This window comes from Cyprinus carpio, chromosome A14, assembly GCF_018340385.1.
Source record: "Cyprinus carpio isolate SPL01 chromosome A14, ASM1834038v1, whole genome shotgun sequence".
In the NCBI taxonomy this organism is placed as follows: domain Eukaryota; kingdom Metazoa; phylum Chordata; class Actinopteri; order Cypriniformes; family Cyprinidae; genus Cyprinus; species Cyprinus carpio.
Genome location: NC_056585.1, coordinates 13,821,877 through 13,840,450, shown reverse-complemented (window position 1 = coordinate 13,840,450; position 18,574 = coordinate 13,821,877). Strand labels below are relative to the sequence as shown.

Below are 18,574 nucleotides of genomic sequence, written 5' to 3'. Positions count from 1 at the left end.
ATGTGCCAGGCTTTATCATAGGTATCTGCGCCTGCATTTTAAACATGTTGTAGGAAAATGGAGTCATTGCATGTACAAGCACTTTTATGGAAACTTCTATGTATGCGTTACTTCCAGTGTGCTGTGAAAGCCTGTTAGCTGAACTTCCTCTGTTGCTGCTTTCATTGATTTTACAGTGTTACTGTATTATATATTATAAAGCTCTTCTCAGCCACACCCTCACTTTCCAAACCATAACCTCCATGTATCACTGCATTGTTAATATAGAACAGGTTTGCATTATTAGTAGGGAACCTAACAATAATTGATGATTACCTTCTTCAAAAATGTTTTACTGAGAGTTGACTGAATCTAAACAGCAACAAGATTAGAATCATGAATATTATATTTATAAAAGTAACATCAAATATAAAAGTGTTTATAATTTTTTTTAAAAATCACCTTATTCAACTTAAAAACTTGTGTACAGTAATGAAATTAAATTTACAAGTAATTTCAAACAATTATTTTAAAGTATATTAAACTGCTTTTGAAAAATTAGGTTGAATCTTGTATAACTTAAAAATGAAGTAGAAATTGGTTATTTTGTTATATATGTTGGTTATTAATTATTTTGATGAGTTAAAATAGTGTAAAAATATTTTAACGACTTATTATTGATCATATTTTCTAGTGTATGGTATTTTTTAGACATATAATTTATTTAGGATTATTAATCTTATATGAAATGCTTTTTTATTTTATTTTAATGCTATTGAATTGCCTTTTAATAACCACTCAAAAAAATAAAATAAAAAATGTCTGCGATGTTCTGTTATGCCAGTCATATCTGACTCATTGTACACGTCACCTCTCAATGGCCACTGCCCCATAGTAACACCTAAAACCAGAGCTCAGACTAATGCTAGATCTATATATAGTCCTAAGCCTATAAAAACAGGACAATCATCTTTTATTAATGTGTCTTGCAAAATCATATGATCTAAAGAACAATGCACCTCACATAATGCCAATGATCCAATGCACACTGCATTAATGTGAGACTTCAGATCACCAAATCTGAAAATCATCAATGCATCAACAAGCACTAACGCCCTATGCATTCACATACAGCGGTCCTGAAGAGAAGCCCCTCAACCCCCACCGTCATTAATATAAGTGAGAATCGAATTCAATTCGATTTTCCAAATACCTTCGGTTGCATAGTTGTGGTCCCGAAGGAAGCTGTTGTTAATTTTGCGGCTGTCACTCTCCTCCTCCATTTATGATTCCGTTATATGGGAATGTGTAAGTAGACACGCAGGAATCCATCGTGGACGCTGAACATCAGCAGGCGGTTTGCGGATCCATCGCGGTGTCTGTGGCCCCTCTCATGAACGTGACGGATGATCTGATGCCCGCGGTGATACAGCTGGAGCTCGACTGGCGAGAAAAATCCCTCAGCAGTTCATACTTAGCGCATGAGAAGCACTTCTTAAACAGGTGTACTAGCGAATCCGTTTAGAAGATCTCATCTCTTGAAAAGCTGAATGGAGAACGAATGCATAAAGGTGTAAGGAACCCTAGTACCCTGGTAAACTGGCGCAGGATTTCCACCTTCTGAGCCGAGGAGGCGGGGTTATGCGTCAAGCGCTCGATCCGTCCACGTCTCTCTGTCTCTCTCTCGCTGTCTCTCTCGAGATGAGGACATACAGTCTGTTTCGTAGTTTCATAGGGTTGTGTCTGTTCTAGAAGTTCTGCCTGGGCGTGAGCTCCTCCCAATCACACAGGCGCTGTCCAGTGCTGAAATCACAGCACGTGCCATTACGAACAAATTACCTACAAACGATCACTGCTACTGATTTTACTCAATTTGTCTTAAATGTCATTGGATGCAGTTTGTATAGCCACTGAAATCAAAATGTACCATGAATGAAGTTTCTCTTCTGTCATCAGCTCGGACCTAGCTATATTGATAGTTGACTGCAAGCTTGGGGGATTTTAATATATATTATTTTACACAAACCATGTACGTTTTAACAGATTTTACAAACAACATTTCATAAACAACTGCAAGATGTCCTGATTAAAGCGTGTGAACAGACAGCGCATAGCCATAGCAACAGTTGCGGGATCATTAAGCATTTTCCGATGGAACCCTATCGGCCAGTACACTGACAAACCAAGAACAATAACTATATAGATATAACTATATTATTATATTAGAACAATAACTTATATATCGTCTGTTTTTTCTAAGCCTCTGCCGCTTTAAATTCTCCAGCTCATTATAGCAGGATTGATTCTGATTGGGTGTCAACTTTCATCGTTCATCAGCTTGAAAAAAATATTTTTCAAAGTGATTCCAACGATATCGTTTCTCTTAATCGTTAAAGCTGTGGTGTGGACGATTTTGAGAACTATCGTTATCGTTATCGTCCTTGGTGTGAACAGGGCTATAGGTCCTGTCAGGCTATTTATAATTTTATTATAGATTTAACGTTACATGTAAAATATTAGAAAAAAAAAACCTTAACAGCATAGAGGTTGTGTTTAAAACGACTTATATAAATTACACAACGTTTAAATGTCTTAAATGACTGTTTGGCTAATGACACTAGCTGCAAAAACGATTTTTTTACGTTGTGCAAGAAGAACCGAAAGCATTTCTGCTTCTCTCTAAAATGACTTCAGAATTTTCTTAAACAATAGACATTCCTCAAACGTCAACCCCCCGAGAATATTCTGGAATATTCTTGTTTGATATATTCTGTGGTGTGACAAGCTATACTTCATCTAAAACTGTTTTACAGATATTATGCATGCATAAGTTTAATGCCTCATTTAATCGAGAATCTACATGGAATATTTGTAGTTTAATAAATTATTTGTCACACAGCAGGAAAATTTAAAATGAACCAGGGATGGGAAAAATATGAACAGAACAGAACAGAAAGTAGCATAAGAGTAAAGGCGACCAATTAAAGAATCTAAAATAGGCCTATACACTTTGCATCTAAAGTTAAAATGGCCTAGTGGTTAGAGAGTTTGACTCCTAACCCTAAGGTGGTGGGTTCAAATCTCGGGCTGGCAATACCACAACTGAGGTGCCCTTGAGCAAGGCACCGACCCCCAACTGCTCCCCGGGCGCCGCAGCATAAATGGCTGCCCACTGATCCGGGTGTGTGTTCACAGTGTGTGTGTTCACTGCTGTGTGTGTGCACTTTGGATGGGTTAAATGCAGAGCACAAATTCTGATTATGGGTCACCATACTTGGCTGTATGTCACGTAACTCACTCTCTCAACATTATTCTTGAATCACTGATATTTCCTTGAGGAAATGCAAATCTAGTTCGTTTTGAAATGTGAAAACAAGCCTCTTGATCTGGAGAAGTGATACGTGCACAGAGGATTCGCAAATCTGTCACACTGGATTCTAGTCAGATCCCTTTAGGGTCCCATTCTCCTTAAGTGTGCAGACCAGACGATGATTAATTCGATTAGAGTCTAGCCGTTGGCACGTTCAGTTTGGACAGATTTGATTTACATGCTGATTTTAATATAAAACTCTGCAGGGACCTATTTCCCCTGCTACTCTCACCCTGTCTTTAAGCATATTTTCCACTGTAATCTACCTGATGCCAGTCTAAAACAAATCTGCTTTGAAATTCAAAACATAGGCATAATAAATGTGCAGAGTATCCTAAATGCACCAGGCATTTAATTCCAAAAACCAATTTGCAGGTAAAATCGGTCTATCTGCCCTTTCAGACAATTTCATAAATTTAGTCCATCATCACATGCTATTTTCCACTTAATCACCCATTAGTTTCCATTAGAATGCATGTGTGCAGCATGTCTGGGTGAGCTGTAATCAGGCATATTGCACTGCACCTGTTTTCATGTCATTTTCAAACCTTTCCACCTCACTGAACGTATCTGAAGCATCTAATCCTAAAACCTGCATGCCGTTCCTCTCCCCTGACAACAATCCTTATCATTATTCCAAGAGGGCGACAAAAATCAATGATTTTCTGTCAGGGGAGAGGGAGGACCAGGACGATGATTCCAGTTGGCATCTTTTAAAGATCAACAGGGAGATCAGCTATCTGTCAGTCAGAGGGAGCGAGGGGGTGAGAGATATGGAGGGAAAAACAGAGATGCGGAGATGCATTAATAAAAAAAGAGGGAGACAGTCGAGTGGGACAGACTGTTTTACAGTATAATTAGAGTGAGAGCTGCACATTGCCAACAGCATCAGCAGTCTACTTTAAGATCAATGGTGGTGCTTTAATTAAAGTCTTGCCGTTCTGACTTTCCATTCCTCTGTAGCTCTGACTTAAAGAAATAGCGCCACCAAAAAAGAAATTGTGTTATGTTATTATTTACTCACCCTCTTCGTTGCAAACCTATATGCTGTTTTTTATGTGGAACACAAAAGGAGAATCTTTAAACTATATCAGTGTGTCACATACACACACACACACACACACACACACACACACACACACACACACACATATATATATATATATATATAGTTTCATATTTCAGTAAATGTTTATTTAATTTCAAGCAATGACATTTTTAATGACATTTTAACTATAATAACATATATATATATATATATATATATATAGATAGATATATAGATAGATAGATAGATAGATGGATAAATAGATAGATATTTGAAGATTTTTAGTCAATAATGACTTAAATTAAAAAAAATTTCATCAAACAAAACTATCATGTGATTTCAAAAGACTTGCAATATGATGCAAATTTTCTCTTCAAGGCCACCTGAAGCTCTCTCTATAAATGCAGATATGCCTGAATTTATGTGAATAATGGCAGCTTTGGTCTTTGCTTCCTGAATTGCATGTCACAGTTAAAACAGCAGTATCAAATATGGTAAGATCAATATGTTCTCTCAGAAATGAACTTTCTGTGCCTGTGGAAAGCCTTTGGTCTCAAAGAGATGTATGAACAGCTATTTAAAGCACTCAAGTCCTGGGGCTTTCTCTTGCAGTTTAGCCCATGCAATGGTGTGCATCAAGGCTACAACACAAAACATGAAGATAAATACAATGCTGTGATAACTTCATGGCCAATTGCTCACACTGATGTGCAGTAATTGTGTTAGCCTGAGGATGCAGGTCCTTGAATGCCTGCAGCGCTACAGATCAATCACTAAATTCGTAACAGAGAACAGTCTTAGTAATTTCACAAGAGTTAATCAATACATCGCTATTGATCCTTAATCCTCAATCGTGCATCCTGCAGAAATGATTTAAGATTATTTGTGGGCTGTGATTAGTGTATCAAAATCAATAAGCAGCACTAAATCAAATGGCTTTTTCAGTGAAAAAAAAAAAACAGGATACAGAAGTCACCTTATTTTTATAGCGCTTTTTACAATACAGATTATTTTGAAGTGACTTCACCATATTAAACAGGAAAGTAACAGAAGCAATTATGCAAATTTCAAAGAGTTAAAGCAGCTCTAAAAATAGTGCCATTATTCAGCTCAAGTCAGTTCAGTATTGAATCAGTTCAGTGCAACACCTGTGTAGAGTTCATTTATAATGAAACAAGTTCATTTAAGCTATAATGTCCCAAATGCACTGTGCACTTTTTTTGGTATTTTTAGTCTGAACACAATTCTTACACTTTTTATACCAAAAATGGCAGAGTAGTGCACAAGAATGCAAAGTGCACTTGAAGTTTTAGAGATTTAATGGATTCATCTGCTAAAGTGTCAGGACTAACCAATACTGACTGAGATCCACATAAGAGTATCTGACTAAACAAGACCTTTAGGTCTAATACAGCTACCGGTTTTCATGAACATACAGTATAAGTATAAACCAACTGTAAAATTTATCAACATAAATAGAGGTGACAGATATTATAAACAAAGAAAATAAGATCATCATGGGAAGTGAATGAAAAAAGAGTGAAAGAGACAGAGGGTTGGGAGAGACAACCAGATGGATGCATAGTTTGGGCTGAACGTTTTAAACCCAGCCCAGAGGCAAGCGCCTTTCTCAGGCCTGTTTACATGTGAAGCCATTCCAATTAAAAGTCTGGGTAGCTTACTCCATCACTGCATGTAACACACTGACACAAAGACTTGCATGTTGGGTAGAGCATTTAAAAGACTGGCAGGTCTGTAACTATTCAACAATATTTATGTATACACACATTGTTGGTCTAAACAGATAAAAGAGAAAGATTGTTCAGTGATATTTTTCTTTCCTTTGGTTGGTGACGAGTGCTTGAATCAGTGATTCATTTACTCAACTGATTCATTCAAACATGCTAATTCTTGCATGTTCTTGTTAATTCTTGCTTGCAGTCTTCACTGTCACATGATACTTCAGAAATCATTCTAACATGTTGATTTGCTGCTCAAGACACATTACTTATTATTATCAATAGTTTAAAAATAGTTTATATAGCTGAAAATAGTTTATGTTCATGTTCATGTAATTGAATGTCATTTATATCTATATATACACATTATATATAAATTGGAATATAAATGGAACAACAAGAACGAAAGTAAAAGAGAGAAAGGAAGAGAGTAAATACAAACAAGTGTGTCTGTTGATCTCAAAAGCCATGTGCAAATATTGTGTGTTTATGCCCCAGTAACACTTGTTTCCAAGGGAATGTTTTGCTGTAAATCCCAGAATATGAATTCAGAAAACACAGCATTTCACAGCCATTCCCAGTTGTTGCGATTGAAAGGAGAGAAAAAAAAGCATAACTGTTCGATCCTTTACCATCATACCGGTTGCTAGGAAACTGCTTATGGAACAAAACATTGCTATGCAGCACAACAGCTGTCTGTATAATCGGATCATTAAAAATCCTAAACATCATAATTTAAACCATAGCTGCTCTAATGCAGTTCAAGCAGGCCTAACATGAAGGTTAATTGTCCAAACAAGAATGAGCGCTGAAATTACCTGTTTTAGGTGAAGAACTGATTTACTACAGTATCTGTAGAGTAATGGTATTTTAATTTGATTTTGCTAATCACAATAAGAATTAGTCTAGACTATTTCCATGCACAGAAAATTGAATCTTTTTTTAAGCTACAGGGAGATACAAGCATCCTTGTGGCTTTTTTTGGTGCAGACCTGGAAACCTGCTGTATTTTATATTGTCATCTAGACTTATAATTGGTCCACAGTGAACATTACAAATCTGTGCCGCTGAAAAAAAGAAAATAAATAAAGAATAATAACAAAAAATAGCCTTGAGCTGAGATAAGAGATTAAACTAGGCTTATAGGTTAGAACATTTTTTTCCATGTCTGAACAATGTCCAAATTTGCACCATTATAGTAATTATGTGTAATCATTTAATTTTGGCCTGTAGTAATTATCTACAATGGCTGCACCATCACCCAGCGTCTCTGCTCTATACCAACAAGATCTATTTTTCGGTCAGCCAATTATGGTATAAAAAGCATAGCTCTTCAAGTTGGCAGTCAGTCTCCAGGGTTTTCTGTCTGGCATGACTGGAATAACTCTACTCCAATGATGAATATTTTAATAGAGACTGGGAGAGAACAGGGGTTTAGATCTCTTGAGTCTGTCACAACAAGCGTGCTCTGCCAGAGCCCTAACAAGCCCCTCCAGAGTTACCAGTGGGTTTTTGCACAGCCCTGCCCGGCCCAGAGCCCCTCCCCTCCCTTCCGGGCCCCTCCCCTCTTCTTTGCCCCAACACAGACCCTTAATCTGCAGGACAATCCCATTTGGCCGAGCAGCTGCCAGGACTGATCCAGGCAGGCTGCAGCAGTCTTCCCCCGCGGGGATGCCAAGCTGTCCACGGAGAGCCTGACGTGGGCCACCCGCTCTGTTTTCCCACTCTTTCTCTGCCTGTCTTCTTCAATCACTCTGTCCTCTCTCTCTCTCGGTCTTCAAATCTCTCACTCTCACGTATTCACGCCCCCTTCCCCCCTTTCACGCTTCTGTGCCCAGGGGCACTTTACGACTGTAGGCTTCCTTACTGTCCAAGCTCTCTGGCACAGATCTAGGGTTAGCGTCTGAGAGCGTGAAGACAGAACCATTATAAGTGGAGAATTCTGACTGAAGTGAATCACACAAGAAATGGAACTCAATGGGGTTGTGATTTGACAAAAAAATCCAAATGTATGACAAAGATTCTATGGATTTTGAAATTAATTATAGTAAAATTCTGTGAAAAATATTGTTCAAGCAAGAATCAGCTATATAAAGTTCTATGTGTGGCTGTGGCATACTAAAAAACTGCTAGTAAATTTTACAAATAATTAGAAAGAAACAGCAAGTAACATTGAATTAAATCTGAAATTCTGAAGTAGAAAAACTGAAATAGTATTTTTTGTTGTTGTTGTTGTAAAACATACTATAATATTATAACTATAATACTACTAATAGTACTATAACACCAATAATATTTGTTTTAATTGCAACATCGAGAAAAATATATATTTTACTTTGTAGATTTTAACCTAAATTTACCCATATGTTAGGTTGGGGTAGGTTGTCATGCAATTTTTTTAATATAGAGATTTGTAATACATTTTATAGAACTGATTAATCAAAAACAATTGTTTGATGTTTTTGTATATTTATATGTACAAGTTTTATAAGTTAGCAAGTTTGCTGATAAGTATACTTTTATATTCCAATTTATTTGTTCCAATTTATATTCCAATAATTGTTTAATAGTAGAAACTGACTGTTCAAATACTCTAATATATGTTCATAATATATATATATATATATATATATATATATATATATATATATAATATATTATATATTTATTTTATGTGTTTATTGATTGATTGATTGAATGAATGATTGATTGCCAGGTGCTGATATATATATATATATATATATATATATATATATATATATATATATATATATATATATATATATATATATATATATATATATGTGTGTGTGTGTGTTTGTGTGTTTGTGTTTGTGTGTTTGTAAATAATAATAATAGTGTGTAAATAATAATAATAATAATAATATTGATTACTGTGAAGGTCACATCAATACAGTGACCCATTAATCTGCTCAGTGTATGCTGCATGGTTTTGATCAAACACAGACTGTGTGTAATTTATCAGTTGTGAGAGACATTGAGCTGCCTGTGACAGTAGAGCGTGAGGAGGATACAGGTGCTCCAGGGAAAGCAGGCTCTGCACGCTACAGTGAGTCTGGCTGATAGGATGGGCTGGTAACATATGGTGATGGCCATGTGGCAGTCAGAAACACAATCCTGTCATTTATACTGAGACAGACCTGCGTGTGAGAGGGATTTAAGCCTATTTCAAACCATATATTGCATTTAAATTAATTCCCATTGTATACATTTTAAAAACATGATCTCCTTTATTTTCACCATGAAGACATTTCAACCAACCCTTGCTTAGTAAACTTAAGTGTGCAACTGTAAGTGTGCCCTGTCATGAACAATCGTGAATTATGCTTCTGTCATTTTTTTTAAAGCAATCTGACAGATTTTTGCCTAGCAGATAATAAAATGGTCATGTTGGTTATTTAAAATGGTTTATGTGATATCAAGAAATACTGCAAGGAAAATAACAATTTAAATGGAAGTGAAAGGGAAATATGTAAAATTCAAATATAAAAGTTCTTCCATGCATTAGCAAAATTTGTAAACAAAAAAAAAAAAAAATTAATGACTTACAGGTGCATCTCTATAATTAGAATGTTGTGGAAAAGTTCATTTATTTCAGTAATTCAACTCAAATTGTGAAACTCGTTTATTAAATAAATTCAATGCACACATTGGTGGGTTTTTGATAAATTTGAGCCAAAATCATCACAATTAAAGTTCAAGTCAAACTTCCGTCTGTGTGCATTGAATTGATTTAATACACGAGTTTCACAATTTGAGTTGAATTACTGAAATAAATGAACTTTTCCATGACATTCTAATTTTTTGAGATGCACCTGTATATTTGATAGAAAATGTATCCTCAGAATCCTCCTGGTTGATGATATAATGTCACAGCACCATCTGCTGGTTTGATCTCCACACAACAGTACTGTGGAGATACCATGGTACAGTGATGGCAGTGGATTGTATTACCATGGTACTGCATGTTTTGTAGTGTATTTGTGACCCTGGACAACAAAACCAGTCATAAAGGTCAATTTTTCGGCATATGAAATCATATGAAAGCTGAATAAATAAGCTTTCCGTTGATGTATGGTTTGTTAGGATAGGGCATTATTTGGCTGGGATACAACTATTTGAAAATCTGGAATCTGAGGGTGCAAAAAAAATCTAAATATTGAGAAAATCACCTTTAAATTTGTCCAAATGAAGCTCTTAGCAATGCATATTTCTAAACAAAAATTACGATTTTTATATATTTAAAGTAGGGAATTTACAAAATATCTTCATGGAACATGATCTTTTCTTAATATCCTAATGATTTTTGGCATAAAAGAAAAATCTATAATTTTGACTCATACAATGTATTTTTGGCTATTGCTACAAATACACCTCAGCGACTTAAGACTGGTTTTGTGGTCCACGGTCACATTTATGTTGCATGGTATGGAAATTTAAATAGTATGGTGAGGCACTTCAAAGAATACTATAGTACTACCATGTGCATGTACAAAAAATGGTATTGCCATGGTACCTATTTAAAAACACATGGTATCACCAAGGGCCTGAACCATGAAGCCTGATTAGCTGGCTAGCCAGGTAAGTTTCAGTTTAGTTTGCACCAATCCAGGGTTTTAGGTACCATGAAAGTGGCTTGGATTTTTGCGGTTTTCATTGCCATAGTAACTTACACTCCACAGCTAACCTGCTCCAGGGCAGGTTATGTTCTGGGTAAGAGATCTCAAAATTAAAATTGGACCAATCAGATGTGAGCAAAGTCACTCCCCCAGTTTCTCTTCCTCCAAATTAAAGGTCACTATATAAAAAAAAAATTGTGAAAAAATATTAATGATAATTACTTATAATTATTTTATATGATTTATATAATTATTATATGATTAATATTATTATTAATCCATTACACATAAGCAATTTTAGTTTAACAATTATTATAAAGCATTTATTTTAAATGAACACTAATACTCATGAGAAGTGAATCACAGTTGCTCTGTGTTGCAAGGCATGTGATTGGCTGTCCGCCACTGATGTCACACATTGTGCAAGCACTCCACGAACTCAGGATCAAAGCCTGAGTTGATGAAGATAGTTGATGATCAGCATCATGGTTCCAACAAAGCCAGATTGCAGTGGTTTGGTTTTGTCAACTCAAAACTAATCCTGTAACTCTGAATTTGTTCAACTACCATCAAGGTACAGGCCCTAAGTGCAAAACAACAAACAAAAACATAGTACCCTTTTCTATTGGAGCAGCTCTCTCTCTTGTGCTGGAAGTAAAAAGGAAGTAATTCTCCAGAATGAGCAGCAGAGAGTGCTATAACACAAAAATTAGATTACAGTCAACTCGGTCACTTCGTTTTAAGAGCACACATAAATAAATAAGAGTTCAAAGTGTGCTGCTATATTTACTCCATCTCCATGACCTGCTGATACTCTCGCACAGTTTGTGTCAAAGGTCAAATCACAAGCCTACATGTCGGTAGAAAACAAAACACATTTACTGTGTCATACAACACACACACACACACACACACACACACACACACACACACACACACACACAAATAAAAAGCCAGAGGATAATTTTATTGATCCAAGCTTTCTCTTTCTTAGCTCAAGACACTTAAATGAGTTCTCAGTCATGTTTCATGTATTACCATTGTCTCAGAAAAAATTAATAAATAAAAATTGATACAAATTAGACAGTTGCTGACAGAGTAAGAGTACAGAGCTATTAAATGAATGTGGATATCATAGTTCAGATTTTGATGAAAAATATTTTTCATCATTTTGGCAATTCCAAGCACATAGGACACTGTTGAGATCTCTTTAAAAAATAAAACAGTAACTTGTAAAATAACTTGTTCTCAGGAGAAAGCCTCTATTTGATTTTCATGCAATCTGTCTAGAAGAAACAATTAAAATATTAAAGAGCCCATACCCCTCACATGGTCATTAATGGTTTTATCCTCATTTACGCTTGTGCAAACATTGTGCTTCACTGTCCAACAAAACCAAAACAACCAACAATCTTTCTCTCTTTGAGACACAAACTCTTACATCTACATGCACAGTAGCATGCTGAACTACAATAAAACAAACTTAAAGTTGGCTAAACAAAATGACAAGACTGTGTCCCCAGTCTACCCATATGTGCCTAGAGCGTGAGCTTTTGAGAGGAAACAGAGCTGGATCAATGCTCTGCTGTAGGACAGTTTGCAGTCCTGAGGCTCCAACTGTTCCACACTAAACTGCATCAGAGCAACATCAAAAACTCTCTCTGTACCTGAGACACCCACAAACAGCAGAGATGACAATGAATCCCTTTTGTTTTGCTGATAAAAGCCAGCTGGCATATGGAGGACCAGTGTGCGAGTCCAACACAGATGCTTCATTATTAAGTGGAGAACCTATTACAGATTTAATTTTAGTATAGTTGGGAGATTGCTGTCTATATCAACATTTCCCCTTTTATGTGTTTCCTTTCCACAAAAATCTGCCCAACAGCCTGTTTTTGTTAACTGGCCACATCTTGTGAAGCGAAAAGCTGTGTGTTTGTAATAAATTTGTCATTCAGACATTTTTACCTAAGTCCTCTATCCATAATAATACTTTCTCAGTTGTTTCTCATTCTAACGGCACCCATTTGCTGCAAGTGATCCATCTGATTCATCTTAGATGGTTTGAGTACATTTTCAGCAAATGTTCTCTGTTTCTTTGAGACTGCTATGTAACCCACACAAATAGTCATATGCAGAGTAAGAAAACATATTTAAAGAGAGAGCTTTTTATCTAAAACTCGAGCTGCGTGTTCGTAAGAAAAAAATTAATCAAGGCATTTTATCTTTAAACCATTGCTTTCTGGACAAAATACGAGTCCATAACCTATAATAAAGCTGGATTATTTGAGGTCCTTTTTACTCAGCGTCTGTTTGTTTACTCAGCGTCCACTGAATGCTGAGACTGACCAATCAGAATCAAACTTTCAAGAGAGCCATGTAATAATATGAATTAAGAGTAATGTAATGCTGGTTACAGTAATAATAATGATCAATAGAAAATGAAGTGTAATCATTTGGAGATGCTCTAGTCTAGAGGGTGAACTTGACTTTAAGCCTCTATGTCCTGGTCTCTATCTCTGTTCACAGCAGGTGGAGACTCAAATAAACACGGCCTGATTCCTGGGACAACATGTTTATCCTCTGCAAACTCGCATTCAGGTATGGCTTCATTTTGGTGAGAAACATTCACTTATCACGAGTCAATCAATTCCATTATGCATTATGAAATACGTCCCTTATGGAAGTAAAATCATGTTTCATGTTAACAAGTACACATGTGTCTTTGCAAGTCTTGATGACATTTTTGACTGTGACTGCACAGGCTAATAAAATTTTACTCATGCAAGTTTTCCTGTTTGAGAAACATTGAAAAATAATCTTAAAGCAGACAAAGAAATGATTGCAGAGATGAATATCATATAAGCATAAGACTCAGAACGTTGTTAACATTGCCTCGATTCATCATGTCTCTGTTTATCTCTGTACATGTCTGTAAACGTTTTAGGCTCTTTGACCTGGAAGTGCATGACCCAGATGTGCATTTCTTCCTGATCCCAGAGATACCATTCAATCATGCGAGGACAATCCTCAAGTCCCTAATCCCAGTAGCCAAAGGGAAATCATGCAGAGTGGTGAGTCAAAGGGGGGATTATCAGATGCATGTAAAACACATCCCAAAACCAGATTTCAAAACACAAACACTTACTTTTTATGAGCAAATGTAATCTCAGAAGGAAAGAAGTGATCCCAGTAAACAGACATGTATTTCTGTGTTGACACGCATTGAAATTGATTAATAAACAAACAGCACTGAGCTAAAAAGAAAAAAAAAAAGGGTTAGAAATCAGCAGTTGTTTGGTCATGTGTATGACTGTTATTTCCAGCAAAACAACTTTATTTTAGCCATTCACTTGCATTCTTATATGATATGATGTACTACAATATATGATATAAGATATGATATAATCTGTGATATGATACGCTACTACAGTATATATGATACATGATACACTACAATATATGATATGATGTGACATGATTTTTATGCAGTCCAATTTGGTACGGTATATGATTAAATATATATACTACTGTTCAAATGTTTGTGGATAAATATGATTTTATTAATGTTTTTTTTTTAAAAGAAGTCACTTATGCTCACCAAGGCTGCATTTAAATATAGTACAGAACTACAGTAGAAACAGAAATATTGTGGTATATTATTACAATTAAAATAATTTTGATGGATAGAAATGTTAAAACAGAGGTTCTCAAACTTCAACCTTGACTGAGGGCTGTAAATGCATATTTAAATACAAAAATAAAATGTAAAAAAAGTACAAAAAATGAAGATGCTTCCATTGTGTGTATATATATATATATATATATATATATATATATATATATATATATATATATGTGTGTGTGTGTTTGTATATACAACGGAAGCATCTTCATTTTTTGTACTTTTTTTACATTTTACATTTTATTTTTGTATTTAAAAATGCATATATATATAAACCCGATTCCAAAAAAGTTGGGACACTGTACAAATTGTGAATAAAAACAGAATGCAATGATGTGGAAGTTTCAAATTTCAATATTTTATTCAGAATACAACATAGATGACATATCAAATGTTTAAACTGAGAAAATGTATAACTTTAAGGGAAAAATATGTTGATTTTAAATTTCATGTCATCAACACATTTCAAAAAAGTTGGGACAAGGCCATGTTTACCACTGTGTGGCATCCCCTCTTCTTTTTATAACAGTCTGCAAACTTCTGGGTACTGATGAGACAAGTTGCTCAAGTTTAGGAATAGGAATGTTGTCCCATTCTTGTCTAATACAGGCTTCTAGTTGCTCAACTGTCTTAGGTCTTCTTTGTCACATCTTCCTCTTTATGCTGCGCCAAATGTTTTCTATGGGTGAAAGATCTGGACTGCAGGCTGGCCATTTCAGTACCCGTATCTTTCTTCTACGCAGCCATGATGTTGTAATTGATGCAGTATGTGGTCTGGCATTGTCATGTTGGAAAATGCAAGGTCTTCCCTGAAAGAGACGATGTCTGAATGGGAGCATATGTTGTTCTAGAACTTGGATATACCTTTCAGCATTGATGGTGCCTTTCCAGATGTGTAAGCTGGCCCATGCCACACGCACTCATGCAACCCCATACCATCAGAGATGCAGGCTTCTGAACTGAGCGCTGATAACAACTTGGGTTGTCCTTGTCCTCTTTAGTCCCGGATAACATGGCGTCCCAGTTTTCCAAAAAGAACTTCAAATTTTGATTCGTCTGACCACAGAACAGTTTTCCACTTTGCCACTCTGTCCATTTTAAATGAGCCTTGGCCCAGAGAAAACGCCTGCGCTTCTGGATCAAGTTTAGATATGGCTTCTTTTTTGACCTATAGAGTTTTAGCCTGCAACTGCGAATTGCACTGTGGATTGAGTTCACCGACAATGTTTTCTGGAAGTATTCCTGAGCCCATGTTGTGATTTCCATTACAGTAGCATTCCTGTATGTGATGCAGTGCCGTCTAAGGGCCCGAAGACCACGGGCATCCAGTATGGTTTTCCGGCCTTGACCCTTACGCACAGAGATTGTTCCAGATTCTCTGAATCTTTGGATGATATTATGCACTAGTGATAACTTCAAACTCTTTGCAATTTTTCTCTGAGAAACTGCTTTCTGATATCGCTCCATTATTTTTTGCCGCAGCATTGGGGGAATTGGTGATCCTCTGCCCATCTTGACTTCTGAGAGACACTGCCACTCTGAGAGGCTCTTCTTATACCCAATCATGTTGCCAATTGACCTAATAAGTTGCAAATTGGTCCTCCAGCTGTTCCTTATATGTACAACTTTTTTGGAATGTGTAGCTCTCATGAAATCCAAAATGAGCCAATATTTGGCATGACATTTCAAAAATGTCTCACTTTTAACATTTGATATGTTATCTATATTCTATTTTGAATAAAATCATATTTTTTCCCCTCATCTTGTTATATGTCATGGCATGCCAATTCAAATCTCATCACTTGTGATCACTTTTTGACTTTGGCCTGCGGGGCCTGGTTTGGGCATCTCTTGTTTAAATAAACAGCATTTATTTGAAATATAAATTATTTGTAACATTAGAAACTCTTTACTGTCATTTATATCCTTTCTGAATCCTTATAATGAATAGATGTTGATTTGTAAATGTAGATGGCTATACGCTAATTTCCTCGTTGTGACGTCATCACTCTGATGATTACAGATGGCCCGTTTTTACTAATTAATTTCTATAAATGTTCTGGATGGACTGTAGAGGGAGCTTTGTGGACATTACAGTATGTCTACAAATCCATGCTATGTCCAGTTTAAGTTGTATGATTTATTGTGTTTATTCTGTTCAACAGGAGAAAACCAAACCTCCTCTGAGGACTGTGCCTCAGCATGTGCCTGTCAATCATCTGTTCCTGCATGCTTGTGTTTGTGTCCCTTGTGTGCCGGTGTGTGTTAGCTCTGGCAGCCCAACTATGACTCATGCACCACTAACACAGAGATAGAGAAAGAGGAGGAGTGTCTCTCATCGAGGCCATGTTAGATCTATTCTGAGCCCTCCAGTCCAAAGGTCATTAGCATAAATCATGTTAGATAAAAAGAGACGATGGAGGTTTTTGCATCTCATAGTCAAATGAATTGGACATGAAAAAGCAGGTGTCTGATCAGCTCTCCCTAATGTACAATGCTTCAAACCAATGTGCAACATGTGCTGATATATGTCTCCTTTCTGCATCTGCTTTGAGCAAGCTTGAGCTATAAATGTAGTCCTTGGTTCTGACTGATCAGACGCTGTGGACATTTAATGGAAAGCAGGATATTTCTTGCTTTTTTAAAATAAGCCAGTTTGCTGTACTAATGTACAGCTCATCCCCAGGCAACACAGAACATTTGGAAACCAAGCTGCAAAAATGGGGTCATTCAAAAATAATCATTGTTGTGATGTCATCATGTTTACATATGACTGCCCTTTTGTGAAAGATGTTAGCTAATTATATACAGGATAACGTACAGTACAGTGAATCGATAAATCTCCACAGGGTGATGAGGGGCAAATAATATGAAATATGTTTTTATTTTTAAATTATTTACAGTATATAATTATTTATGTATATTTGTATTATGTTCAAATGTTTGGGGTCAGTATGTTTTTTTTTTTTTATATTAATACTTTTATTCAGCAAGGACACACTAAACTGATCAATGGTGGCAGTAAAGACATTTTTATGTCAAATAAATGCTGTTCTTTTAAACACTCTGTTCATCAAAGATTCCCCCAAAAAATGCAGCATGGTTTAAAAAATATTTAACCCACCAAAACTGTTTTCAGCATTGATAATAATAAGAAATGTTTCTTGAGCACCAAATTAGCATATTAGAATGATTTCTGAAGGATCATATGACAGACTGGAGTAATATTAGCCTGCTGAAAATTCAGCTTTGCCATCACAGAAATAAATTATGTTTTTTAAAACATTAAAATCGAAAACAGTTTTTATTGTAATAATATTTCACAATATTACCAATTTTAAATAAATGCAGCCTTGGTGTGCAAAAGAGACTCCTTTAAAAAACATTAACTTTTGAATAGTGTACAGAAAAATATTCAAAATTTTAATTTAATTAATTTTGATGGGATAAACCCCTTGAGATGTATATATATATTTATAGTGTACTATATATATAGGGAGGGAGGGAAGTGAAGAAGTATGTTTATTTGCATAGCATACTAATGGATCTTCCTGGCATACTTAGTCATGTATGCACGCATAATCACACACAGCATTATGCAATAACACAACTTGCATGTATGCTCACCTACAGTATGTCACATCAATAATTAAAACAAATGCTAGCGTCTGTGCAACTGCCTTCCCTTCAAAAGCAAGAACAGACGAAAATGTGCACGTTTGAAGTAGCACGACAACACAACACAGAAATCAAGAATATGTGAGGAAGAAATATATAGAAACAGTACTGATTCATTTCTGTCTCTCCCTGCTTAGTCATGTCATGTGCCAGAAGGAAAAAAGGTAATTGATCCAGCAGGTTTCTTATTAAAGCTGCACTTCTCTTCTGCTCAGTGTTTCCTGGATGTGCAGAATACAGCCAAGACAATAGAGCTCCTTATCTGAGAACACTGCAAAGCTACAGCCACAAAAACGTCTGTGAACGAGCATAAATATAGGTAACATGCATTGAAGAGTCTCTCTTTCTCTCTCTCCCCTCCCTCCGTCTCTTTCGTTCTTCCTGGAGTCTGTTCACTGATCTGAATCAGCTGACCTGCCCTCAGTCTGGAGAACA

General features: G+C 36.0%; 1 protein-coding gene across 3 annotated transcripts in view; it reads right to left on the bottom strand.

Moving 5' to 3' along the window:
* The window catches only part of LOC109095915 (serine/threonine-protein phosphatase 2A 55 kDa regulatory subunit B beta isoform-like), a 49,216-nt gene that overhangs the window by 22,621 nt on the left and 8,021 nt on the right, over nucleotides 1-18,574 (bottom strand). The window contains exon 1 of one of the 3 annotated variants that reach the window (XM_019109587.2): nucleotides 1,193-1,705. The exons of the other annotated variants lie outside the window; for them this stretch is intronic. Coding sequence (XP_018965132.1) covers nucleotides 1,193-1,262 — 70 coding nt within the window. The 5' untranslated portion in view covers nucleotides 1,263-1,705. Of the gene's footprint in view, nucleotides 1-1,192; nucleotides 1,706-18,574 lie in introns of those variants that run through there. 3 annotated transcript variants of the gene reach the window in all.